Genomic DNA, 21,413 nt, shown 5'->3' with positions numbered 1-21,413 from the left:
AGCGTGCCCTGGCAGCCACAAGGGCCAACAGTGTCCTGCAGTGCATCAAGCACAGCACAGGTAGCTGGTCAAGGGAGGTGACTGTCCCATCCTCCACTGCACTAATGAGGCCCCACCTCAAGTACTGTGTGTAGTTTTGGGTGCCTCAGTGTAAGGACATCACACTGTTAGAGTGTGCCCAGAGGAGGGTGACCAAGACGGTGAAAGGCCTTGAGCGCAAGACTTAGGAGGAGCAGCTGCTGGTCACTTGTCTTGTTCAGCTTAGAGAAGAGAAGGCTGAGGGGTGCCCTCATCTCAGTCTGCAGCTTCCTCAAGGCAGGGCCATTGAGGTGACCATCGACAGGACACAAGGAAACAGAATGAAGCTGTATCAGGGGAAGTTCAGACTCAATGATCCCTTTGAGTCCTTTCCAACTTGAGATTTCTATGATTCTATTAAACTATGGTACTAATGCTGTTACTTTATGGAGTGGAAGTAAGTGCAGTAGCTGGAATGGACATTGAAGAGTGAAAGAAAGAAGGATGAGGTGTCTTAAGAAGAAAGGAAAAAGCAACATTCAGCTGCCTAATCTCTCCTGAGATGCCTTGGAGTACCCTGCCTGGCTTTTGTCATTTGGTCCAGAAGGTTGCAAGGTTTTCATAGGTCTGCACCAGGCCTATACTGATGAATCAGATACTCCATAATATCTTTAGGGCACTGATTCCCCTTTCAAACTGAATTAAAAAAAAAAAAAAAAAAGGAGAGAAAAAAAAAAAAGGGAGAGGGTATAGGCTAAATGAAATAGAATATAAAAATGAAACAAGAAGCAAACAAAATCAGGTAGATGATGGAATGACAAACAAGGCCATAAAAGAGTAACTTGGGTCAGGAAGACTTGACAGCCTGCTATCAAAAAAGGGGTTGAAGATCACACACAGGGATTTGACCAAACTGAGCTCTTTGGAGATATGAGTTGTGAAGGTAAATTAATAATGATGCTGTATTGTATAATTTTGTGAATAAGTTCTAGAATGAAAGAACAGGATGACAAAAAGAACGTAAAAAAATCTAGATAGTTAGGCAGTCACTTATGCTAATGACTTCACAGATCTATCCCTGTACTTTCATCAAGCTTAATCTCTGTGTTTCTGACATTTCTCCTGATAGTTCAAAGGAGCTAAAATTGAACTTTTCCTTCTACCAGCTTTTTTTTCACTTTTCCTTGTGGAGCTACATAAAGTAATTAAGCCCACAAACAGAGGATCACAGTTCATTGTGTTGTCTTTCTACATTCAAATATATATGCCATGTCTGAATATGTGGGTTTTCTGGAGAAAAATACTGAGCTTTGCTTTGTATTTGTGTCACAATGGATCTTCATCAGCTGTTCTCTTTATCACTGTGACATTTTGCCTGTCCTGCCTGTTCCCAAATGTTCAGAAGTTGCTTGTATCCATATTGTCTCCTCTCTCTTTTTTTGATATTTTTTTAATTAATCTTTCTATTGTTTCAAAACAGCATAGAGTTCAAAATATTGGCTGCTGTAGCAGATACCTTCAAAACCGTCACAAGGACACAAACTGACACTGGCAAAGTGTTTTGGACAATGGACTTTGTTATTAAGTCTGGCAGCTGTGATATGTGCATTATTTGTGGTATCTGGAAAAATAAAGCTATGGTAGACATTGCGTATTGTGGAAATGATGATGTCCGATTTGTGTAAGGTTCTTAAAAACATGGCAATTTAAGAGATATAATAAGTACAATTGTGTGTTTGTACTATAGAAGAGATAAAGAGCCACTTAATGTATTTACACTTAAATGCCTGGGAGACAGGGAAAGAATTAAAAGGACATGAAACAAGAAAGAGGAGAATGTAAACTCCAAAGTCATGGCCCTCAGGACAAAGAGGGAACATTGTTTAGATGGTGTAGATTACTGGTGTCACTTATACTTGTAGCTATGTGTTGCATAAGACATTAAAATGGAAGAAAAACATGTTTTGAGTAAAAACAGAAAGGAAACTTTCATTTTTCAGGCTTAATCGATTCTTTTTAAAGTTCCATCTGCCTGTCTATGGATTTGGGGAGGGAAATTTAGAAATTTTCATTTGTTTGTTTTTTTGATTTCTTGTTTGGGGATTTATTATTATTATTGTTATTATGTAGTTGTTCTAGATAAAATTGCCTTTGCAAATAGGTTAGTTTATAAATACTGCTCAGATGGTGAGGGGGAAAAAATTATCATCTAGTTCCGTTCCATTTTTCTCCAAAATGAGATAAGCACACAGGACAGACTGTCAATATTAACAGTTACGATGGAATTTATAAGAAAATTCTCATTAATTTAACTGTTATATACTCACTGACTGTTTCTTTACCCAATAAGTGTGAATTTCTAATATGTTAATGAGTTAATCTGATGCTGCTGAACTATTATCAAGATGATTGCACTGTGATAATGGTTCTGAGTGGATGCAGAATCCCAAATTAAGATTATCTCCTGTTTGTTAACTGCACAGGAAGAGCTTTCATTTACGAAGCCTGGGGAAAAAAAGGAAATATTTAGAATTTTCCTATGTGACTTCTGGCAGATTTTTTATTTCCTTTTTTATCTGCAAAATATGTATTTTTTCAATTTGACAGATACAAATGTCAAAGTGCACATATATAGCTATACACTCATATATATGCATTCATAAATATAAGAACTTAAAAGAAGTCTTCAATTTTAAGCTCTGAATTCTGAAAGAAAGAATTTTTCAATTAACAGTGGAATGATTCACACAAAGCATGTTTTTGAGAAGGCAGTTGAATGTATGGTAATGTTGAACTCTAGTTGCTTTTGTGTACTGTTCAGATGACGGATACATAATCTGAGGTTTTTGTTACTACTAATTGGGTTCTGTTAGTCACTTAAAGCCTAGAGGTACATAGATTCATCAAGTAAAGTTTTTCTACAAAGTTAGAACTGACAGTTCATTAGTTTTTCTTTCTAATTGTGGTTCAATCTTCAGTACTGTCATGGCTTGCAATGGGATAGCGTATATTAGATATACAACGTTTCCTTTTGTGCCCTAAGATTGCACATTTTCCTTTGCCTGTTGACTGTTAAAAAGTAAATGGATTCTGTTTTGAAGGATCAAGTAATGGCAATGTAGAAAATTGAAGTAACTGACAATTTGTTGGCAAGCAAGTCTGAGACTAGAGGAAAACTCAGTTTCAAGAGGGAAAGGAGTTCATGAACAGATCAGACAATGGGAAGAATAGGCAATGATTGACTGCACATATTCTTCACAGGCAATAGAAAGGAGTAGCACATGCTTTATTAGTTCCCAATATTCTTATAGCAAAAGCAGGTTTTGAGTTCCACATCTTGAAGCATAAGTAACATAAACACTTCAACACCCATTGCTGAATTACGTCTTAGGGTCTTCCAAACCAGAGGTGGTACCTCCCTACTATTGAATGTATCGTACCTCCTCTGAATATATTGTTTCAGAGAGATTGAGTACAGTTTTGGTTTTGAGAGGAGGATAAACAAAATGTGAATCCTGGAGAGACTGCAAAAAGGAACATGGACACCGTTTTAACCTAATTGTTACTGTGTTGTCACTATGGAAATTCCTGCAAATGTCTCTGATCATCCAGTTAGTCCATGGAATCAAAAGTGGCTGCTGTAATTCACAAGAGGAGGAGGGAAAACAGTCTATGAACAATGTCTTTAGGTACAAACTGAAGGAAAAGCTTGCAATTTATAAGTGGTTGTAATGGTTTAACCCCAGCCAGCAACCGAGCACCACGCAGCAGTTTGCTCACTGCCCCTGACCCAGAGGGGTGGGAAGGAGAATCAGAAAAGAATGTAGAACTCTCAGTCACTTACCTAAATTACATCTCTGGTAGGTGTGAGACATTGAATCTCATACAAAATAGTTGTGGATTTCCCTTTTTGCTGTGACTTTTTTTTTTTTTTAAACAAGCATCTAATAACAGTGAAACAAGTCACTTATTTTTAAGTGGTCAGAAAAAAGTATTTGAAGGAGGGCTATAAGATTTTTAGTTATCTTTGTTGACTAAATACACGCTTGTGATACACAGTTGAGATAATAAATAAACAAACATAGAAGTAAATGTTCCTCAGTGGTGAATAAATAAATAAATAAATAGTGAATTAGGAGTCTCTGGTGGTAGGAACAAAGTATATTTCTAATTTCATCTTTTTGTAGCTGTCCTGTCTCGCTTGGTGGCAGAAGGGAGAGGTTTTTAATTCTTGGAGAGGCAACTAGGGATAACTACAGTTACTTGGAGACTTAGGGTAACACAACGGTCTTTACTGTTTTATTTACTTATTGCAGTTGGTACGTGGTGAAGAAAAGGTATTTGTAAACTTGAATTCTTAAATCTATAGCACGAGAAAACAGACTGATCTATAAACTTGAACTCTCAAAATTCAGATATAGGGCTATTGTACAAGCCAATAGGGAGGGAAAGAAGGAAAGAAGAAAAGAGAAAGTGTTCACCACCCCTGGGTCCCATGTTGTCTTCATCTGCAGGACCTGCGATCCTGTCTATGGATTGCAGGTAGTCCTTAGGCAGTGGGCACTTGTGTGTGCCCATGTGGGATGCATTTTTCTGTCTTTGGTCTCTGGCCAAACTGAGGCTGGCATTTAAGTATCAAGGCACATGCACATTAAGGCTTGTGGGAAGTTCTTGAAATGAGTCACGGGATAGTATCAGGGTCTGGGGTGTCTCCAGACTCCTGCCAGAATCCCCTTTGATTGACGTTATTCTCAATGCACAGGTGCTTTGCCTCAGACTGCATGACCTCTAGGCTAGGTTGTGGGCACAGAAAAGTGCCGCCTCACCTGTGCAGAGTGTACCTGCACCTTTCAGTTCTTAGTATGGCAAATGTTTAAGACATTCTGAGACTTATGGTCAGTTCTGAATAGTCCTTCACAGTAGCCATCTATTGGTTTTATTAATTACTTGAGTATAAATGTGAACTAATTATGAATTAGGATCTTTACTTCTAAAATTCATGATTGCTAGAGTTGAACAGAACATGAAAAGTCCTAAAACTACCACACCTAATTATTCATTGCCCATCATTTGAGCCAGAGTAAAAATCATAAATGTGTTCTCAAGCTGTGCAAGTTGCAGGTAAAATATAGTGGCTTAAAGCACTGTAAAGTTATGAAGCCAATTCAAACTGTCGTATTTTACTTTGCTATTGGGATGAGCTAAAAGAGCAAAAGCAATCAATTACCTTTTTTTTTCTTTTCTTGAACAAAATAGTTAACAGTATACAAATGGCTAAATATTGGAAACCTCTTGGTTTCCAAATTCTCCAGTTGTGATTCTTGTGCCTTTTTTCAATGTGTTTATATATATTACGTTTTCAAATTAAGCCAGAAATGTGACCATCTTTTATGGAAGCCTGTGGTACACTATTTATAGTTGTACCACATTTCTAGCTCAAGATCATCTGTGAATATTTATTCCTAAAAAAATCATAATATTACTGTAGATGGTATTTAGAAGAATGCCTTAGCTTAAGGCCCCAGTAATGACTGGTACTTGCTGTGGCTTTAATTTATCTAAATGAGATCCCTAAACAGGCCATGCATGTTTTGTAAGTATTTTGGAATTATTTTCCTTTGGAAATGTTTCTTAACAAAAACATTGCATTACACCATTATTGTATTTTTTTTTAAAGTCTACAGTAGCATGTTAAGCTACTAACAGTTTTACTGAAGGTTGAAGGATTGTGTAAAGTTACATGCTGTTAATAAAGTGTATAAAAAAATATGCTTTTAAGAACAATGAAGGGTACCTCTAGAGTATGAAATGTGTTTCACTAATAAGTTGTATTTTATATGAAGAGGTTATCATGTTAACAGTTGGGACATCTGCATGACTGGAAAACTATCAGAAAAACAGCTCTAATTTCTATGCCTGTTTTCTAGTCATATGCTAATCTACCACTTGGTTCATATCGCAGGACAAAAAACCAAATTAGAATTAAATGTCACGCTGTATTTTGCTGCCTACATGTATTAATAATATATTGCTTCTGGTAATTTCTAATTACTTAGAAAAGATGTTTTTTTAAAAAGTGTTTTTTATTAATATATGAAATTTCTAATACATATCACAATGTAAATAACACCAGTTTCTAACTTTTTTGCAGACTTGTCCTCAGTTCTGTCTCTGACTACTTTGCTGCCATGTTTACAAGTGATGTTTGTGAAGCCAAGCAAGAAGAGATCAAAATGGAAGGCATAGACCCCAATGCACTGTGGGATCTTGTTCAGTTTGCATATACAGGTATTGTACTGCATACATTATACAACCTATAGAGAAATATGTTAATAGTTTTGTTTGCTACATGGCAATGAATTGTATTTATTTTCTAAATATTTCTTCTTTTTAATCTCAGTCAATCAAAATGCTTATTTACCACTCCTAGGGCTGAATTCAGATTGTTATCTCTAGTCTCTGAACTGTTAATATGTCAGGCTTGGTAAGTACAAGAAGACAGTCCAGAAATTATTTTTTTTTGTTTGTTTTCAAATACTTAGAAAAGTGTGCATCATATGCATATGATTCCGATTACATGAGTTCCTTGAAGGAGCAGTTGTGTTTTTTTGAAGAATAGCTCTATATTCCTGACTCAGTCAAATTTCAGTTAAAAAGTTACATAAATCTTTTAAAATTCCAAATAATAAAACATTTTAGAACATTTTATTATGAGTTGGGTGTTGTCACTTTCATTTTCTGTTATAGGCTGTTACTCTGTTGAGTAATGTAAACTTATGAATAACTCATAACTCAGAGTTAATAACTCAGAACTTCCTTTTGACTAATTATTACATTTTAATGCATAATAGATTTGGGTTTTATCTTTCTAAAACAAGCTGTTTTGTACAATGTATGTCAAGTGCATTAATATGACAAAATACTAAAGTTACAAAACAAAGTAATTAAGAGAAGAAATGCCAATAATATTTGTAGTCTGAATTTGTCTCCCCTTGCCTATGAATCATGTAGAGTATAAAATATATGCTGTTTTCTATTCGTTTCCTTAAAGATATACTCATATCGTTTAAATTAAGTTATATCATGATGTTTCTGTTGAATATTTGATTTTAGCTTCAATTTTAAATGGATAGCCCATACCCTGCAGTTTTAACGCTTTCTAAATAGACATATATTAATTTGATCATAAGTTGCTGTTTGCTTTCACATATTTAATCAGGATATGTGCTGTTTATTTTATGAAATAATAACTTTACTGTCTTAATAGGAAACAGAAACTGTAAATAAACATAATTCAAGTTTAAAAATACTCTTTGTAAGAATCATGTTTGAGAAATTCAGATTCTAGGAATGTTAGACCATCTTCACTTAAATAGTACTCTACATGTTCAAAGGGTAGTGCCTTCTCCCTTCATCTGTGGTTTTGCTGTTCATGAATGTACATCATCCAGAGGGTTTCAAGCTAGGGATCCATGAAATGAAGAACATGTAAGTAGTTTCCATCAAGCATGAGAAGGTTACAATCTGGCTAGGTATGAGTGTAAAATTAATGGCACAGGAATACCAGGGCAAAATCAAGAATACCTTGCTGCAGAATAGCGAAAGACCTTACTGGTAATGTTAAATCATTCTGTAACAGGAAAGTAAAAGGAAGAGGAGGTAAAAGGAAGAGGAGGGACAGTGGTGTTCCCCTGGGAACAGAACTGTGGAAATACATAGGTACGGTGTAGTTCTTTTGCCTCAGTTTTCACTAAAAGATCACATGCGAACACATACCACAGTTAATATTAACAACAAAAGACAGAATGTAAGTGTAGATTAAGAAAAGAAAGAGATGCAGAAGGAAGCAAAACAATACCTAACTGTTTTCAATATGAATGAAGCTCCCAGAATTTTATTGGTTATCTCTGAGAACTTTGGAGACTGAATAACGTCCTGAAAAACAAATTCTTTCCACTTTCTGCAAAACATAAAGATTTTCAGCTGCTTTTCGCTCCTTGATTTGTCTATGTCTTGTAATGTACTGTGTTTATTATATGGGGTGGAAAACTTGGAGGTTTGTTCTTGGTGTTAGGTGAATAAGGACCAGCCTTCACAAATGAATGAAAAGTGTATACCTGAGGAGTGTAATTCCAGTGTTTTCTAATTTGCCTCATGTGAATTTGCATCTGTAATGTTCTTTCATATAAACTGTCACATAAAGCCCAAACTACCTTAAAAATGGCAACATTATGTGCTATTGTAATGCCACATTGAAGAACTGGAAACTTAAGTTGGTAACAAAGGTCTCTAATTTCTGTTACTTGCAGTGGTAAAACTAAAACATGATCTTTTTATTTCTAATCCATTTTGGAGACCAAATAAGACTTAAAAAATGTCTTCTTACATTTACACTTCAAAAGGAAATTTCACAAATACTTGCTGACAAGGTAAGAGTGATGAGATTCAAGAAATGTGAGTCCATTTTGTGTGCTAAATAAGAACATGTATTGGATACCATGGACCTTTCTGGTTTTGATTACTTGGTCTTGCATTTCTATTCCATCAGGTTCTTTGTCCTGACTTACTCTGCTTAATCTTGATGTATTCTCAGCTTGTGTCCTTATCTCTTGAAATTCATGTAGGATTATTTCTTACCATATCCCTTCTCTCTGCATCAGATGTTTTTATAAAACTCCTAAATTTTCTAGCTACAGTTATTCTACTAAATTAGTGCTAGGGAACAATTGCAGGCAATGGAAAACGATCATATATATTGATCCTGGCAGCATTAGTCAAATCCAACTAGCAATCTCTAACAAACGCTGGGTATAGCCTCAATAAGCAGGCTCCTCATGAACGTGGCCAGCCTTTTACAGAGGCCAAGAGCATTGAAAAGTGCTATGGGCAATCCAGTGATAACTCACAGGTGATCAGGGAATTCCTAGAACATGGTCCCAAACTTACTCAGTTTATTGAAATTAAACACAGTCTTTTTTCTTGGTTAATCATTCAGTTTTCCAATGTTCTTTGCCAAATCAAAACCTGTCCCCTCAAACCTTATTTTTATCCCCTTCCCTTTCATTCTGCCATCTCTCATGATTTATCTAGCTTCATAGTTTCTTATATCTTTTCTTGCCCTATCATTTGTTATTTAATCATAGAATCATTTGGGATGGTAAAGACCTTTAAGATCATCAAGTCCAACCATTAACCCAGGACTGCCAAGTCCATCACTAAACCATGTCCCTAAGCATGACATCTATGCATTTTTTAAACACCTCCAGGGACGTTGATTCCACCACCTCCCTGGGCAGCCTGTTCTAACGCTTGACCACCCTTTTGGTGAAAATTTTCCCCTAATATCCAGTCTAAACCGCCCCATGTGTAACTTGCAGCCATTTCCTCTTGTCCTATCGCTTGTTACTTGTGAGAAGAGACCAACAGCCACGTCGCTACAACCTCCTTTCAGGTATATGCAAAGAGCGATAAAGTCCCCCCTGAGCCTTCTTTCTCCAGGCTAAACAACCCCAGTACTTTCAGCTGCTCCTCATAAGACTTTGTCTCTAGATACTTCACCAGTTTCATTGCCCTTCTCTGGACACACTCCTGCACCTCAAGGTCTTGAGGTGAGAGGGGCTGTTAACGCAGTATTTGAGGTGCGGCCTCACCAGTGCCCAGTACAGGGGGACAATCACTTCCCTGGTCCTGCTGGCCACACTGTTTCAGATATAAGCTAGGATGCTCTTGGCTTTCTTGGCCACCTGGGCACACTGCTGCTTATGTTCAGCCATCTGTCAACCAGCACACACACTCCCCATTCCTTTCCCCCCAGACAGCTTTCCAGCCACTCTTCCCCAAGCCTGTAGCATTGTGGGGGGTTGTTGTGACCCAAGTGCAGGACCTGACAGTTCTTGTTGACCATCATACAAGTGGCCTCGGCCAATTGACCCAGCCTGTCTAGATCTCTCTGTACACCCTTCCTACCTTCAAGCAGATCAACATTACCCCCGACCCACCCCCAACCTGGTGTTTGCAAACTTACTGAGGGCACACTCAATCCCCTCATCCAGATCATTGATAAATGTCTTAAAGAGCATTGGCCCCAGTACTGAGCCCTGGGGAACACCACTTGTGACTGTCTGCCAGCTGGATGTAACTATTTACTACCTCTCTTTGGGTTTGGCCATCCTTTTACCCAGCACAGAGTACAGCCATCCAAGCCATGAGCAGCCATTTTCTGCAGGAGGATGCTGTAGGAGATGGTTTCAAAGGCTTTACTGAAGTCCAGGTAGACAACATTCATAGCTTTTCCCTCATCCACTAGGCAGGTCATCTTGTCGTAGGAGATCAGATTTCTCAAGCAGGACCTGCCTTTCATTTACCACCAGTCTAGTTCATGTCCCATTTTCCTTTGAGTTAGTACACTTTCCTCTTTGTGCTGTGTGGATGTGGGCAAGGAGAACACTGTAAAGTAAGGGACATAGCTGCTGTTCTGATACCAAGCAGTGTAGCAGCCAACAGAAATTTCCATTCAGCCTTTTAATCTGTAATCTGGAGCATATATAGTCTAGACAGAATATTTGGAGAATTCGGCTGCCAAATTCCAATTACTGACTGTACAGTATGTGGAAAAGTTTTCAGCAACTCATGTCTGTGGCCACTTTCTCTCTTTATTCTTTTATCCCAGGATAGCAAACCATTTTGACAATTGGGCAGTTCATTCTTCTATTTTCTTTTTCCTGTTACCACCTTCTTAGCTCAAGGAGATTAAAAAAACTATTAATTTCAGATATAGTTGCTGCTGTTACAGAGGTTTTTCCCTGGGGACAACTGAACATTTCAGGAAAATACAGATGAACATAGGTTTATTTACAAAAATTTAGAAGTGAAGAGTATGACACTGCAAATATTTTTAGATGTGATTTTAAAAGGGAAACCATTTCCACATTATATGAACTGTAATTAAGTCAAGTTTAATTTTTTAGAATCTAGTGAAATTATTTCATTTTTACTATGAATCATACATATTATGTAGTAATTCAAGAAGGGTAAAATATGCCTATCTATACAAAGTATTACTATAGGTGAAAGTATCCTTTACCAATACCAGACCCTTTAGTTCCAGCAATAGAATAAAATACTGTTGCAAAATATCAGAATTAAAGTTCAGTGAAGGGGAGATTTTGTACATCAGAGTCAGAATCTGGTCAGAAGCATCATAAATTTTATTAAGGATGTAACAATTTTCTGTTAGAATGTATGTGGCATATTATTATTCCAGTTACAAAGGAAAAGAAATATAAGGGTAAAAAATATAAGGGTAAAAATATATTTTCAGTGTAAAACTGATTTTGAAGCTTTTCTAAACATGGTGGGGTTTATTATTATAATCTCATTTAAATATGTAAATATGTAATTTCTGACTGTAAATGTACTTTTCCCAGGAGTTTTAGCATATAGAATGTGAAAGCTGCTTCCCTTTTTTCAATAAAGAAAAAAAAAAAACCAAACCTCAAGAAAACTTGAAAACTAGTTCTGGATTTTAAGTCTCAATCTTTTAAAATAAAAAATAATAAGATTAAAAATGTTTTGCTAAAAATGTAAAAGAAAGTGAATAGTTTGTACTCATTCCAAAGTTGTTATTTTCCTATAATTCTTCAAAACTTACATTGAAATTTAACGATATTTGCTATAAAGCAGAATTTTGATCGAGTAGAGAATCAGAATTCCTTTAACCCATGACCTAAAGATAATACTTTGCTACTATTATATTAGCTTCCATGAGCCTTTCTATCAATCTTACTTATTTATGAGATTTAGATCTCTTAAACACTGTATTTCAGGCTTTTGGTTTTCTAAGGGAAAATGTTCAATCTTTTTTGATCTAATTAAAAAGTAACTTTTTTTCCTTATTTGGTGTTGTATTTAATAAACTTTACTGTTACAGTAGGTTCAAAACAATTGTATCTATATAGAAGTAAAAGATACAGATATATGAACAAAAAAGTTACATGTAGAGATCAAATATATGTGCATATATTAAAAAAAATACCTCTTCTACCTTACAAAATAATGGCTATATTTATTTTTAAGATGCCCCATTTTCATGATGATGTGTTTATTATCAAGAACCATTTCTTATATAGATATTGGAGATTTTAGAAAATCTTATCACCTAGAAAAATAAGTAATATCTCAATGGACAGCAAAGAACAACTAGCTGGGTAGCAACACTAGTTAATTTAATTTAGAAAAAACAAACAAACAAACAAAAAAACCCCCACCAACCACAAAAAAGGTGTGTATTGTCTCTTTGCCAGTTGCGTGAAGTCGGGATATTACTTACTTTGCAAAGGAAAATGAACATTTTTAAACTCTAATGAGCTTCATAAAAAGCTTGCCATCTGTGAGAAATCAGCATGTTAAATAAACCCAGTCATGTTTTCAAGGCTCTATGTATGAGTAAAGTTGGACAAGTAAGATACAATGTTAATTTTGGTGGTTGTTGTTTGGGTTTTTTTTCCTTGCTTCACTTTTTAAAAACTTTTTCTTTTCTTCTAAAATAAGCAGTACTTTTGGACTTCTTTATTGTATTTCTTGTTAAAGCTATTACTGCTCTGGTAAATAAAAAGAGTCACAGTGCTTATTGATATTATGAAAGGTTTTATACCATGGTAAATTTTCCTTCCTGTATCTGCTGAAGAGGTAGATGCCAGAATCATGACACAGTATGAAGCTGGACTGTGTTCACTCATGTGTAGGCAAACAGGCTTCTAAATAATTGGCAAAGTAGAATTACATGGTGACTAGCAGAGCATCAGGTCCTGTACAGCCTTGATAAGAGTAGCTCCTGAGTGAAGGCAGGTGTCCATCGACGAGTAGTAACAGGAAGACAGAAAATTAGTCTGCCAAAAAAGCTGATTTAAAAATAGTTAAAGTTTCTGTGAAAATTCAATGTGACTAATCATAAAGTTAATGTGATAGATATACCTATAAAAGACAATTTGATTAAAGCTGAAAAAAATTTAGATGTGTTAAAATGTGTACTATAACCTATATCTTAGATAGGCTTTGGGGTTCTTTTGGAAGAGTTTTTTTAACACATATATAAAGGATTAAAACTGAGGAACTTAATTTTGTAAATAAATTAATCAGGCAGTGGCTGCATATGATTTTATCTGACAAGCATAAAGTTTTCTAATTATATAAGATAAATTATAATGTAATTACAAGTTGTACAGTTCAAAATATATTTATATGATGTAGATTTATTAGTAAAATGCTGCATCAAAATTCTGTGCTTCTTGTCGTTTGCATAGATTGTCAAGGGTAAACCACAAAGGTTTTCTCAGTTTTTCTTTTGAAGGATGTATTTCACCAGTAAAAAATATGCAGCTTCAATACAAGGTACAGGTTTTAATCTATCCACACTTTGCTGCATTTGATTGGTTTATTTAAATAAACAAAATATATTTCATCTGTAATATAACAAAACTATAATTTAAGAGGAAACAAAGCTTCCTCTTTTGTGTGTCTGTTGACTATTTCATGTCAGCCAGCTGAGGAACTCTGAAGCCAACACTTATGTGCAATGGCTTATGCAGAAAGTGCTTCATTTTTGAAGCAGAAAGGTGACTGACAGCAGAAGATCTAGGATTAAGCTCCTAATGCCCTGGGATACCTGGATATGCATTCTTTGATCTTTTTAGAGTTCAAGATAAGAGCAGTAATACAGAAGAGTATTTTTTTACCTCATTTTCTTAGGTAATGCTTCTTTCTTGATCTCAAAACTTGAGTTTTCATTATTTGCAAATATACTTAAATGTTTTAGATAGGACTGGAACTAGAGATTGAGTTTCTGGTATTATGCTGCCATTGGTGACTCTGGGAGCCTTCCTTTGAAGTTACAATAGAGCTGTGAATTTACTATAGATTTCCTCATACTGCATCAGACTATCTAATTAGTATGCATTCCCAACAGTGATCAGAAGAATAGGCTGGTGCTTTCATACCGTTAATGAAACTGAAAAAGCAAAAATCAATTAACTAACAAAAAAAATCCTTGATTTCTTTATGTACATGTAAAAAAATGGATTGTGGATCATACGTGGAAGAGCCCTACTGTATAGCTTTTAATTGTATTTTATTTGGGAGATTCTTTAATTAAAGTACTGTCAAGTGTCTTCTCTGTCAGTGTCATAACACACAGGGGTCAGACAGCAGGGATGTAGCAAGAAAGAAACTGCCTTTAAGCACAAGGACCCTTAGATTCATTCAAAACAGAAGCTTTATTATTTAAATATCCTAGGGAGGTTTGGTTTTTTGTTTTGGGTGGTTGGTTTTTTTTTTTCCTTAATTGCTGAAACTCAGTTTTCTATATGAATAAACAATGAGAATGATTCTTAGCACAGTTTTGGCCTGTGCCAGTTTATAGTGTTCTTACAGTCCAGGGGTTGTTGCAGCCACAGGATTGTTCTTCAACATGAGGTTTGACTGTGACTACTGTGGTTTGGAAAGTGACAGGGTTTAGTGTGTAACTGAAGACATTTCATTCCAGTTAGTCTCAGTACTAGAGGGAAGTCCCAGACAAGCTTAACTTAATAAATATAAGGCTATATGTATATTATTAAAGGCATCTAATCAACCAGACAATCCCTGGCTCTTAGATGATGGTAGCCTGTTTACAGTGTTTCAAGCTACTCCCCTCTAGAGATACCAATCAAATTGAGAACTAGAGACCCCTGATACTGTGCATATTGTGAAGGTCTTTGCCTCTAATTCTGTGACATGTTGAGTAAGTTCAAGAGCTGTTTATTCTGTGGTATCATGTTAGAGATCCCTATGAACATGGACCATCTCTAGCGCTTTTTCAGGAGACTGTTACCTGCTGTTGTCCCACTACATTTGCTCTGCTATGTGCTTGGCTTTCTCACTACATTTGCTCTGGCATATAATTGATGGATGACTTTGCACTTTCACAGAATAAGCCCTTGTGAATTTCCATTCACTTTAGATGGGAGATCAATTGTTCCAGGAACTCTTGGATGAGTGATAAAAAGGACAAGATAAGGTAATTGAATTGACCTGAAAGACTGTTAGGCATTGTGTAATGGACAGTACAGAAAAATGGTCATAAATCATACCAGATGATGGTAGACCTTGAATAGACTTAACTACTGAATATAGAAGATCCTCTGTGAAGTTCTCTTCCTGGAGCAGATACTTGTCATAAACTTATTCAGGAGTCAATAAAGAGAGAGTTACAATTATCCACAGAAGCCTTGTTAGTTAGGGTTGCTCTAATTTAGGAAGTGGGAAGGTGGTAGTGATCTCGTGATCTGCAAAGCCATCATTCAGATTATCTGTCCACAGATGTTTTGCATTGACTACACTTCCAAGATCATATGTACCTTCGCTCCAGTTACGTTTCTTACTAGTGCTGGAGCAACTGACAAGATTTAAGTTTTCATATAGTGTGCCTCATTAAGTTCTTACTTGTACATCAGCAAAACCGTAGTGCAACACTAAGGATTATTCCTGGATTGAATTATGAGCTATACTGTCTGTGTGTACAGTGCAAGAATCTTCCAAGGTTCCCCGCTGTAACTGTAGGACTAGACCGTCACCCTCCTCCACCTGGATGTCAGCCTGCTTGGAATCAAATACTTCACTACATTGACTCTCTTTCTGATCCTAAAACGACCTGTGGGTTTTCACATGACTCAGGTCTGTGGGAAAGATTTTATAGACCCATTTAGTTTAACCAACTGCAGAGACTGTCTCCTTAATTTTTTGGGGTGGTTAATTCCTGCTCTGAGGATCTTGTGTCCAGCTGGAGCAGATGTTTTCCATTCCTGTCACTGAAACACTACATCCTTGCTGACTTCTGGAGTTACACAATAATATGAACTGTTACTGTTCCTCCTTTTACCCAGGATACTCCCTTAAGGGACAGAATTTGCAGTTATGTATTAGGAACCAGCTGTTTTTTCAGTCTTTTCATGCAGTATATGAAAATTGCTTGGAAAAGAGCTCTGAACTAGATATCTATAAATTGAGTATTCAGAACGATCAAAACTGTCGTGGGGAGATAGCCAGTGACTGTGTCTCCTTGTACTGTGGTGCAACCTGGTAATCCTGAGAAATCAGTAAGAATGAATTCAGGCAGACCCTGGGAAGCACTGAGTGTGGAGGGGGAGAACAGTTACCTGAGTGCACTGGAAGGTGCATTTGTAAAACTGTGCCTTGCTAGGTTCAAAGTTCTCAGTCTCCAAAGAGAGAATAAACCAAGCACTGGAAATTCATACAGGACATGCCTGAAAAGTGGAATGCTATCCCTCTTTATTGTCAATGTCATGCTGTTGCCTAAACAGCATCAGTGAAGTGATCAGACAGGCTGCAGTAGCATGATCTACCTCCTTGATGTGCTTATTTCTGGAATTCCTGCAGTGGAGACGTGTACCTATATCTATTCTGCTGAGCTCAGCTGCCTAGCTCTATATTCACAGTTCCAAAAAGAAGCAAAAAATTCAGGAAAATCACAATGTCAGTTTGTGAAAGAGGTCCTCACCTTTCAGGTGTTTCTCTGCTGCTGTCCCTACATTGTAAAACATACTTTCATTCCCTTTCTATTCTGTGCCCATCAAACAGCGACTGTGCTGAAATGTACCCACAGAACAGTATTCATTTCTCCCAGCAGTGCCATCCAGCCCAAAGTGAAGCAGATTTCATTAGGCTGTTGGGTGGACTCATAAGCAAAAAAACTTTTCTTGGCAATTGATGCCTCCATCTCTGTAACTTTTTGTTCTTTAAACATGGATTTGAACTGCTCGGTGCTACCACAGCACAACCTGCTGAAGCGTCACCTGAGAAGATAAGTTCATTCTGACAGAGGTATTTCTGTTTCTGAGCCAGCTTCAGAATACTGCTCCTTCAAACCTGTAAGCTGAGCTCCTTTGTCCTTGAGACATTTTTACTTTTTTTTTTCTTTTCCTCCTGCCCACCCCCCCCACCCCCCGCCCCACAGAGGTCAGAGCTTGATTGTGTTCAGTGTAATAGAAAGGTTATGTCTGACTGAGAGATAGATACTTAGCGTGTGTATTGTGTAGTTTTGATTGTGGCTAAAGGACCTGTGTGAGGCAGGTCATTTGGGATATTTCTGGAAGCCCGGGCCATGCACTGGAAGCCAAAAATGATATACCCCGCTTCATGCCATCCATAAAAAGTGACCACTAGAATAAAATCTCCCTGAAATGTACCTAGTGTCTAGTACAAGCCTTTTGGAACGACGCCCTCCCCTACCTCCACCCCTTCTTTGGTACGAAATCTGCTTTTGTTTACAAAAGCAAATTCCTGGAGTGGTTTTCAATGTGTGCAGCATTATGAGAAGGACCTGCAGGCTGGAAGTAAATCTAAGTATTCAAGTCCATTGATGAAGAAGCATCAAGGGAAACTAAGGCCTTATGTCTGAAATGAACTTTTGGGAGTAATTCATCTACCACCTTATTTGGTACATGAGTGCAAGCTTTGTTCTGTTGGCAATTTAGTTAGTAAATCCTGTTTATATTTGTGTATTTTTGAGGTAAGCTTTGTTTTGGTATTTTTTCTTTGTTTGTTCCAAAATGTGAGGTTTCTATTCTTTTATATATAAAATGAAGCTTAAAATTTCCAAATATAATGACTGTATAATAGCTGAAGTATTGGTGATGTAATTATTAATATATTAATCATCTACTCGGGTAGAAACTAGTAATCTTTAGTAAATATTCCCAAGAATGAAGTTCATATTCTAAAAACTTTTCTATAGCCAATGGAAAAACGTATCTTCAAGTGTGTTTCAAAGCACTAATGTATCTTTCATCAGAGTTTATAAAATATGAAGATTAGACTCACAGCTAAAATTATTTGGTTTTATTCTTGTTATTTGTGTGTATTGCTTACAGGTGACTAAGTACTAGTATCTAAAGTGAGATAAGGCACATGAATGGCTGTTGCTTCATAAGGAGAAAGTAGTATCTTAACGACTTTTTCTAAAAAGCTGATATGTATATTTCAGTGGACAAAATTTCTTTAAAAGGATGACTTTTCAGTTATACAACAGAGATGTTTTGTTGGTATTTTTCTAGACCAAGAGATGAAAAGGTACCACATATTTTGGCTAATACACTTTTCTGATCTTTAGCCAGACGTTTGCAAGAAGGTTCCTGTCCAGGGGGGATTTTAAGTTGTTAATAGGATTTCCTTATCACTCTGCAATATTGTAATTTTCTGTGCCATTTAAATACAGTGGACTTTGGCAGTACTCACAAATGACCATGTGATTAGGTCAGTTTAGTCTACTTAAACAAAGGTGTAGCATGATTAGGGTGTAAATAATCATACAGTTTTTTAAAAAGAGTGAAGCTATTTGTTTTATAAGAATTCTCATATTACTGTGACAGAGGTATTTTCATTTTTTACAAACTACATATTTTTATGGCTGCAGAAACATTTATGACATTATTTTAATACATAATTTAAAAATAAAAATTTCATATAAAAATGTTATTGGAAATTAAAAATTCTCATTATTTTGAACTCATGTTAGGTAGTGAAGAGTTCAAAGACTACCACCATAGCTGACAATGTAATTGTAATCTAGTCATAGTCGAAAGATATATGTGAATCAAGTGAGTGCTTTCCTGATTTTAACTTCAAATGGTTTTTTGAGATTATTTCATAGAAATGTAAATTGAAATTACTTTTTAAAAAAATCATGTTAAGTCCCCTGTGTGAAAAGGAGTTAAAATAAGTTGTCCTTTTCAAAAGTCAATTTTTATCCACAGGAATTAAAAAAGAAATGTTCTATGAACAGAAAATCATATCTGTTCCAATCAGATGATTTAGTTCAGTTCGAGTTGAGGGGGATTGAAGTTCATCAGGACAGGAAAGATTTTGTTAGTGAAAAAAATAATATCCACGGAGGAAAAAGTAATTTTCTTAGTTAAGTCATGTGGTCTAACCTGTGTTTCATTTATGGTGGCTGATACGAAAATAGCTGCCAAAAAACCCAAGTGATTCTTCAGCACCCTCAAGTAAACATATCTTTGGGTCATACATACTTTCAGGATTAATTTGTATTTAGTTTAGGTTTTGGCTGCTAATATGTAATGACTAGATGAATAGTCTGATAATAGGGAATGGGCAGACCCTAAGGTTATTTCCCCTATTTAAGTTGCACTATCTGTTTGTGTAGGAAACTAGTCCCTTTTGGGGTAGTATTTATTTGTTTATTTGAGTATCTACAGAAAAAAAATGAGCTTTACGAATTTTTACTGATGCTAAATGCCAGATCGTAAGGAAATTAACACAACCAACCATAGAGTGCCTGTCTCTGTCACTTGCAGCTGATGACCATGATCTGCAGCAATTAAGTAACAGAAAATAAAGCAGAGTTTGATCAGGAGAAACTTCTCCAAAATTAATATGCTCTGTCATGTTTTCTTTTATGAAAACAACTTCACCTTTATGAAAATTGTGGGAGATGATACAATGTTGAATTCATCTTGTAAGGCATAGGTTAAAATCAAAACTTTAACATACACTTGAGAAATCATCTGGAGACTAGAAGATGTTCTGCTACAGGGAAGATACTTTTTATTGCATTCTTCATTGGCTGCTCTTCATGGATGGACATAAAAGGTGATTATACACATTATGTCATTACCAGGAGTTGACAGTAACAGAGTGATCAGCATTGGACCCAAAGAGTTTTTAAAGGTTGTAGAGCATTTCCAGACATTTCATCACCTGATACCTGATGATTCTGATGATTCCAGTACTGTGTGTTTGGGAGCAGATGAACTGAATTTGTATCAGCAGATATAAATATCAACAGTGTCTCAGTAAGTCAAATGAAGGTGCTTTTTTTTATAGTTAAAGCAAGAAATAGCCACTCTTAGGGAAAGAATCTCATTCTAAAGTAGATGACTTAAACAGGGCAGATGAAAACTGCTGTAACGCATCCTGCTTCTCCCCATTTACTGTGAAAGGAGATCTCAGATGATTAGCTGAGGTGGTTGTTGTGGATGGAGTCATGCACTTCATTCGTAAGAGAGAAGCAAAACGGTGAGTTAACAAATTTCAGTGCTAAATGTGTCAGTGGTTTAACAAGATTCAATGGCAAAGTACTCTTGATTACTTACCACACTGAGGACAGGGCCAGACAAAACTGTCAGGGAGACCCTGCCGTTGAGTCATGAGGTTCAGGCAGAACCCCCTTGCTTTCTAAATTACTTTTCAGAGAGGAGTATAGGTGTGGCTGGATCCAATCCTAGTCCCAGACTTGGTCAGCAGTTTACATCTAAAGGATTGTATGTGCACAATCAATCCTTTGTATTAGCAAAAATTTCCAAATTTAGTGTGCTGTTAATCACTTATCAAGAATCCATTGCATTAAGGAATCTCTCAACCTTAAGGACTAACCTTGAGGGGCGTCCCTACTTGAGGTGAGATCCTGGTGTATAGGAAAGCTCAACAGGCCCTGGGCTGTCCACAGTTTTATAGAGTAAGGTGATTGACTTCCAGTGATATTTGCATACCGACAAGATGACCTGTTCCAGACAGCCCTTGGCCACCATGTTACCATCCATCCCCCAATATACAGAGTAAGCTGGCTGAAGCCATCACAGCTCCCACTGGTGCTTATGGCTTAAGCAGGAGAGGAAGGCAGTGAGGAGGAGCACACTGCCACAGTGGCTGCCTGGCAGATACCTAAGATTTGGTAATTTTAATGATAAGCAATGCCAAAAAAAGTCTATTACAGCAATGTGAAGCATAACACCTTTTTAATAAGATTTTTTCTGGTCTTCATTGGAACTTGATGCTGTTTCAGAACAGCAGTTTCTTCTTGTAACCATAATGTAAGCAATTATCTACTATGCAAAATCTAAATAAATATTATCTTGATACCATTTACTGCCTTTATGTTTAAAAATGGAGACCTAATATAGATTTCCATAGTGCATTCCTATGACAGGTTAGCCTATGGAAATCCATTCAGAAACTCTTAAAAACTGCAGCACAACTGGTCAAGGCACATGCAGTAGAAAGGTTAAAAAGGTAAATACCTTATTAAAAGGTATTAATTCTAGCCTTTGTTTCTAATTCCTTGACACTTTCCATGACTTCACTGGTACACCCTTATTCCCAGCTGTCTTAGGAATTTTGAAGTCTTGCTATGAATGGATAAATGTGTAATTACAGGAGAGAAAAGAATTTACTGTGCACATGAGGTAAAATGATATGACCATGTGTTAAGTATCTGGGTTAAAATATGTCACTTATGCACAGAGCAAGTGAGCCGTACCTGCTGAGTGGTCCCACCATATTTATGTTGATACCTGCTGGGCAATAGCTGTGGGAGGCTGATTCCT

General features: G+C 36.5%; 1 protein-coding gene across 4 annotated transcripts in view; it reads left to right on the top strand.

The window, feature by feature from the left end:
- KLHL1 (kelch like family member 1) overlaps window positions 1-21,413 on the top strand; it is a 240,184-nt gene that overhangs the window by 71,892 nt on the left and 146,879 nt on the right. For all 4 annotated transcript variants that reach the window (XR_008820324.1, XM_056329293.1, XM_056329292.1 and 1 more), the window contains one exon: window positions 6,170-6,306. Coding sequence is in view for 3 of the 4 variants with exons in the window: in XM_056329293.1 (XP_056185268.1) it covers window positions 6,170-6,306 (137 nt within the window). In the remaining variant the exon portion in view is untranslated. The remainder of the gene's footprint in view (window positions 1-6,169; window positions 6,307-21,413) is intronic.

This window comes from Falco biarmicus, chromosome 2 (assembly GCF_023638135.1).
Source record: "Falco biarmicus isolate bFalBia1 chromosome 2, bFalBia1.pri, whole genome shotgun sequence".
NCBI classification, from domain to species: Eukaryota; Metazoa; Chordata; class Aves; order Falconiformes; family Falconidae; genus Falco; species Falco biarmicus.
Note: the sequence above shows the minus strand (reverse complement) of the source record. Positions and strands in the feature narration are given on the sequence as shown.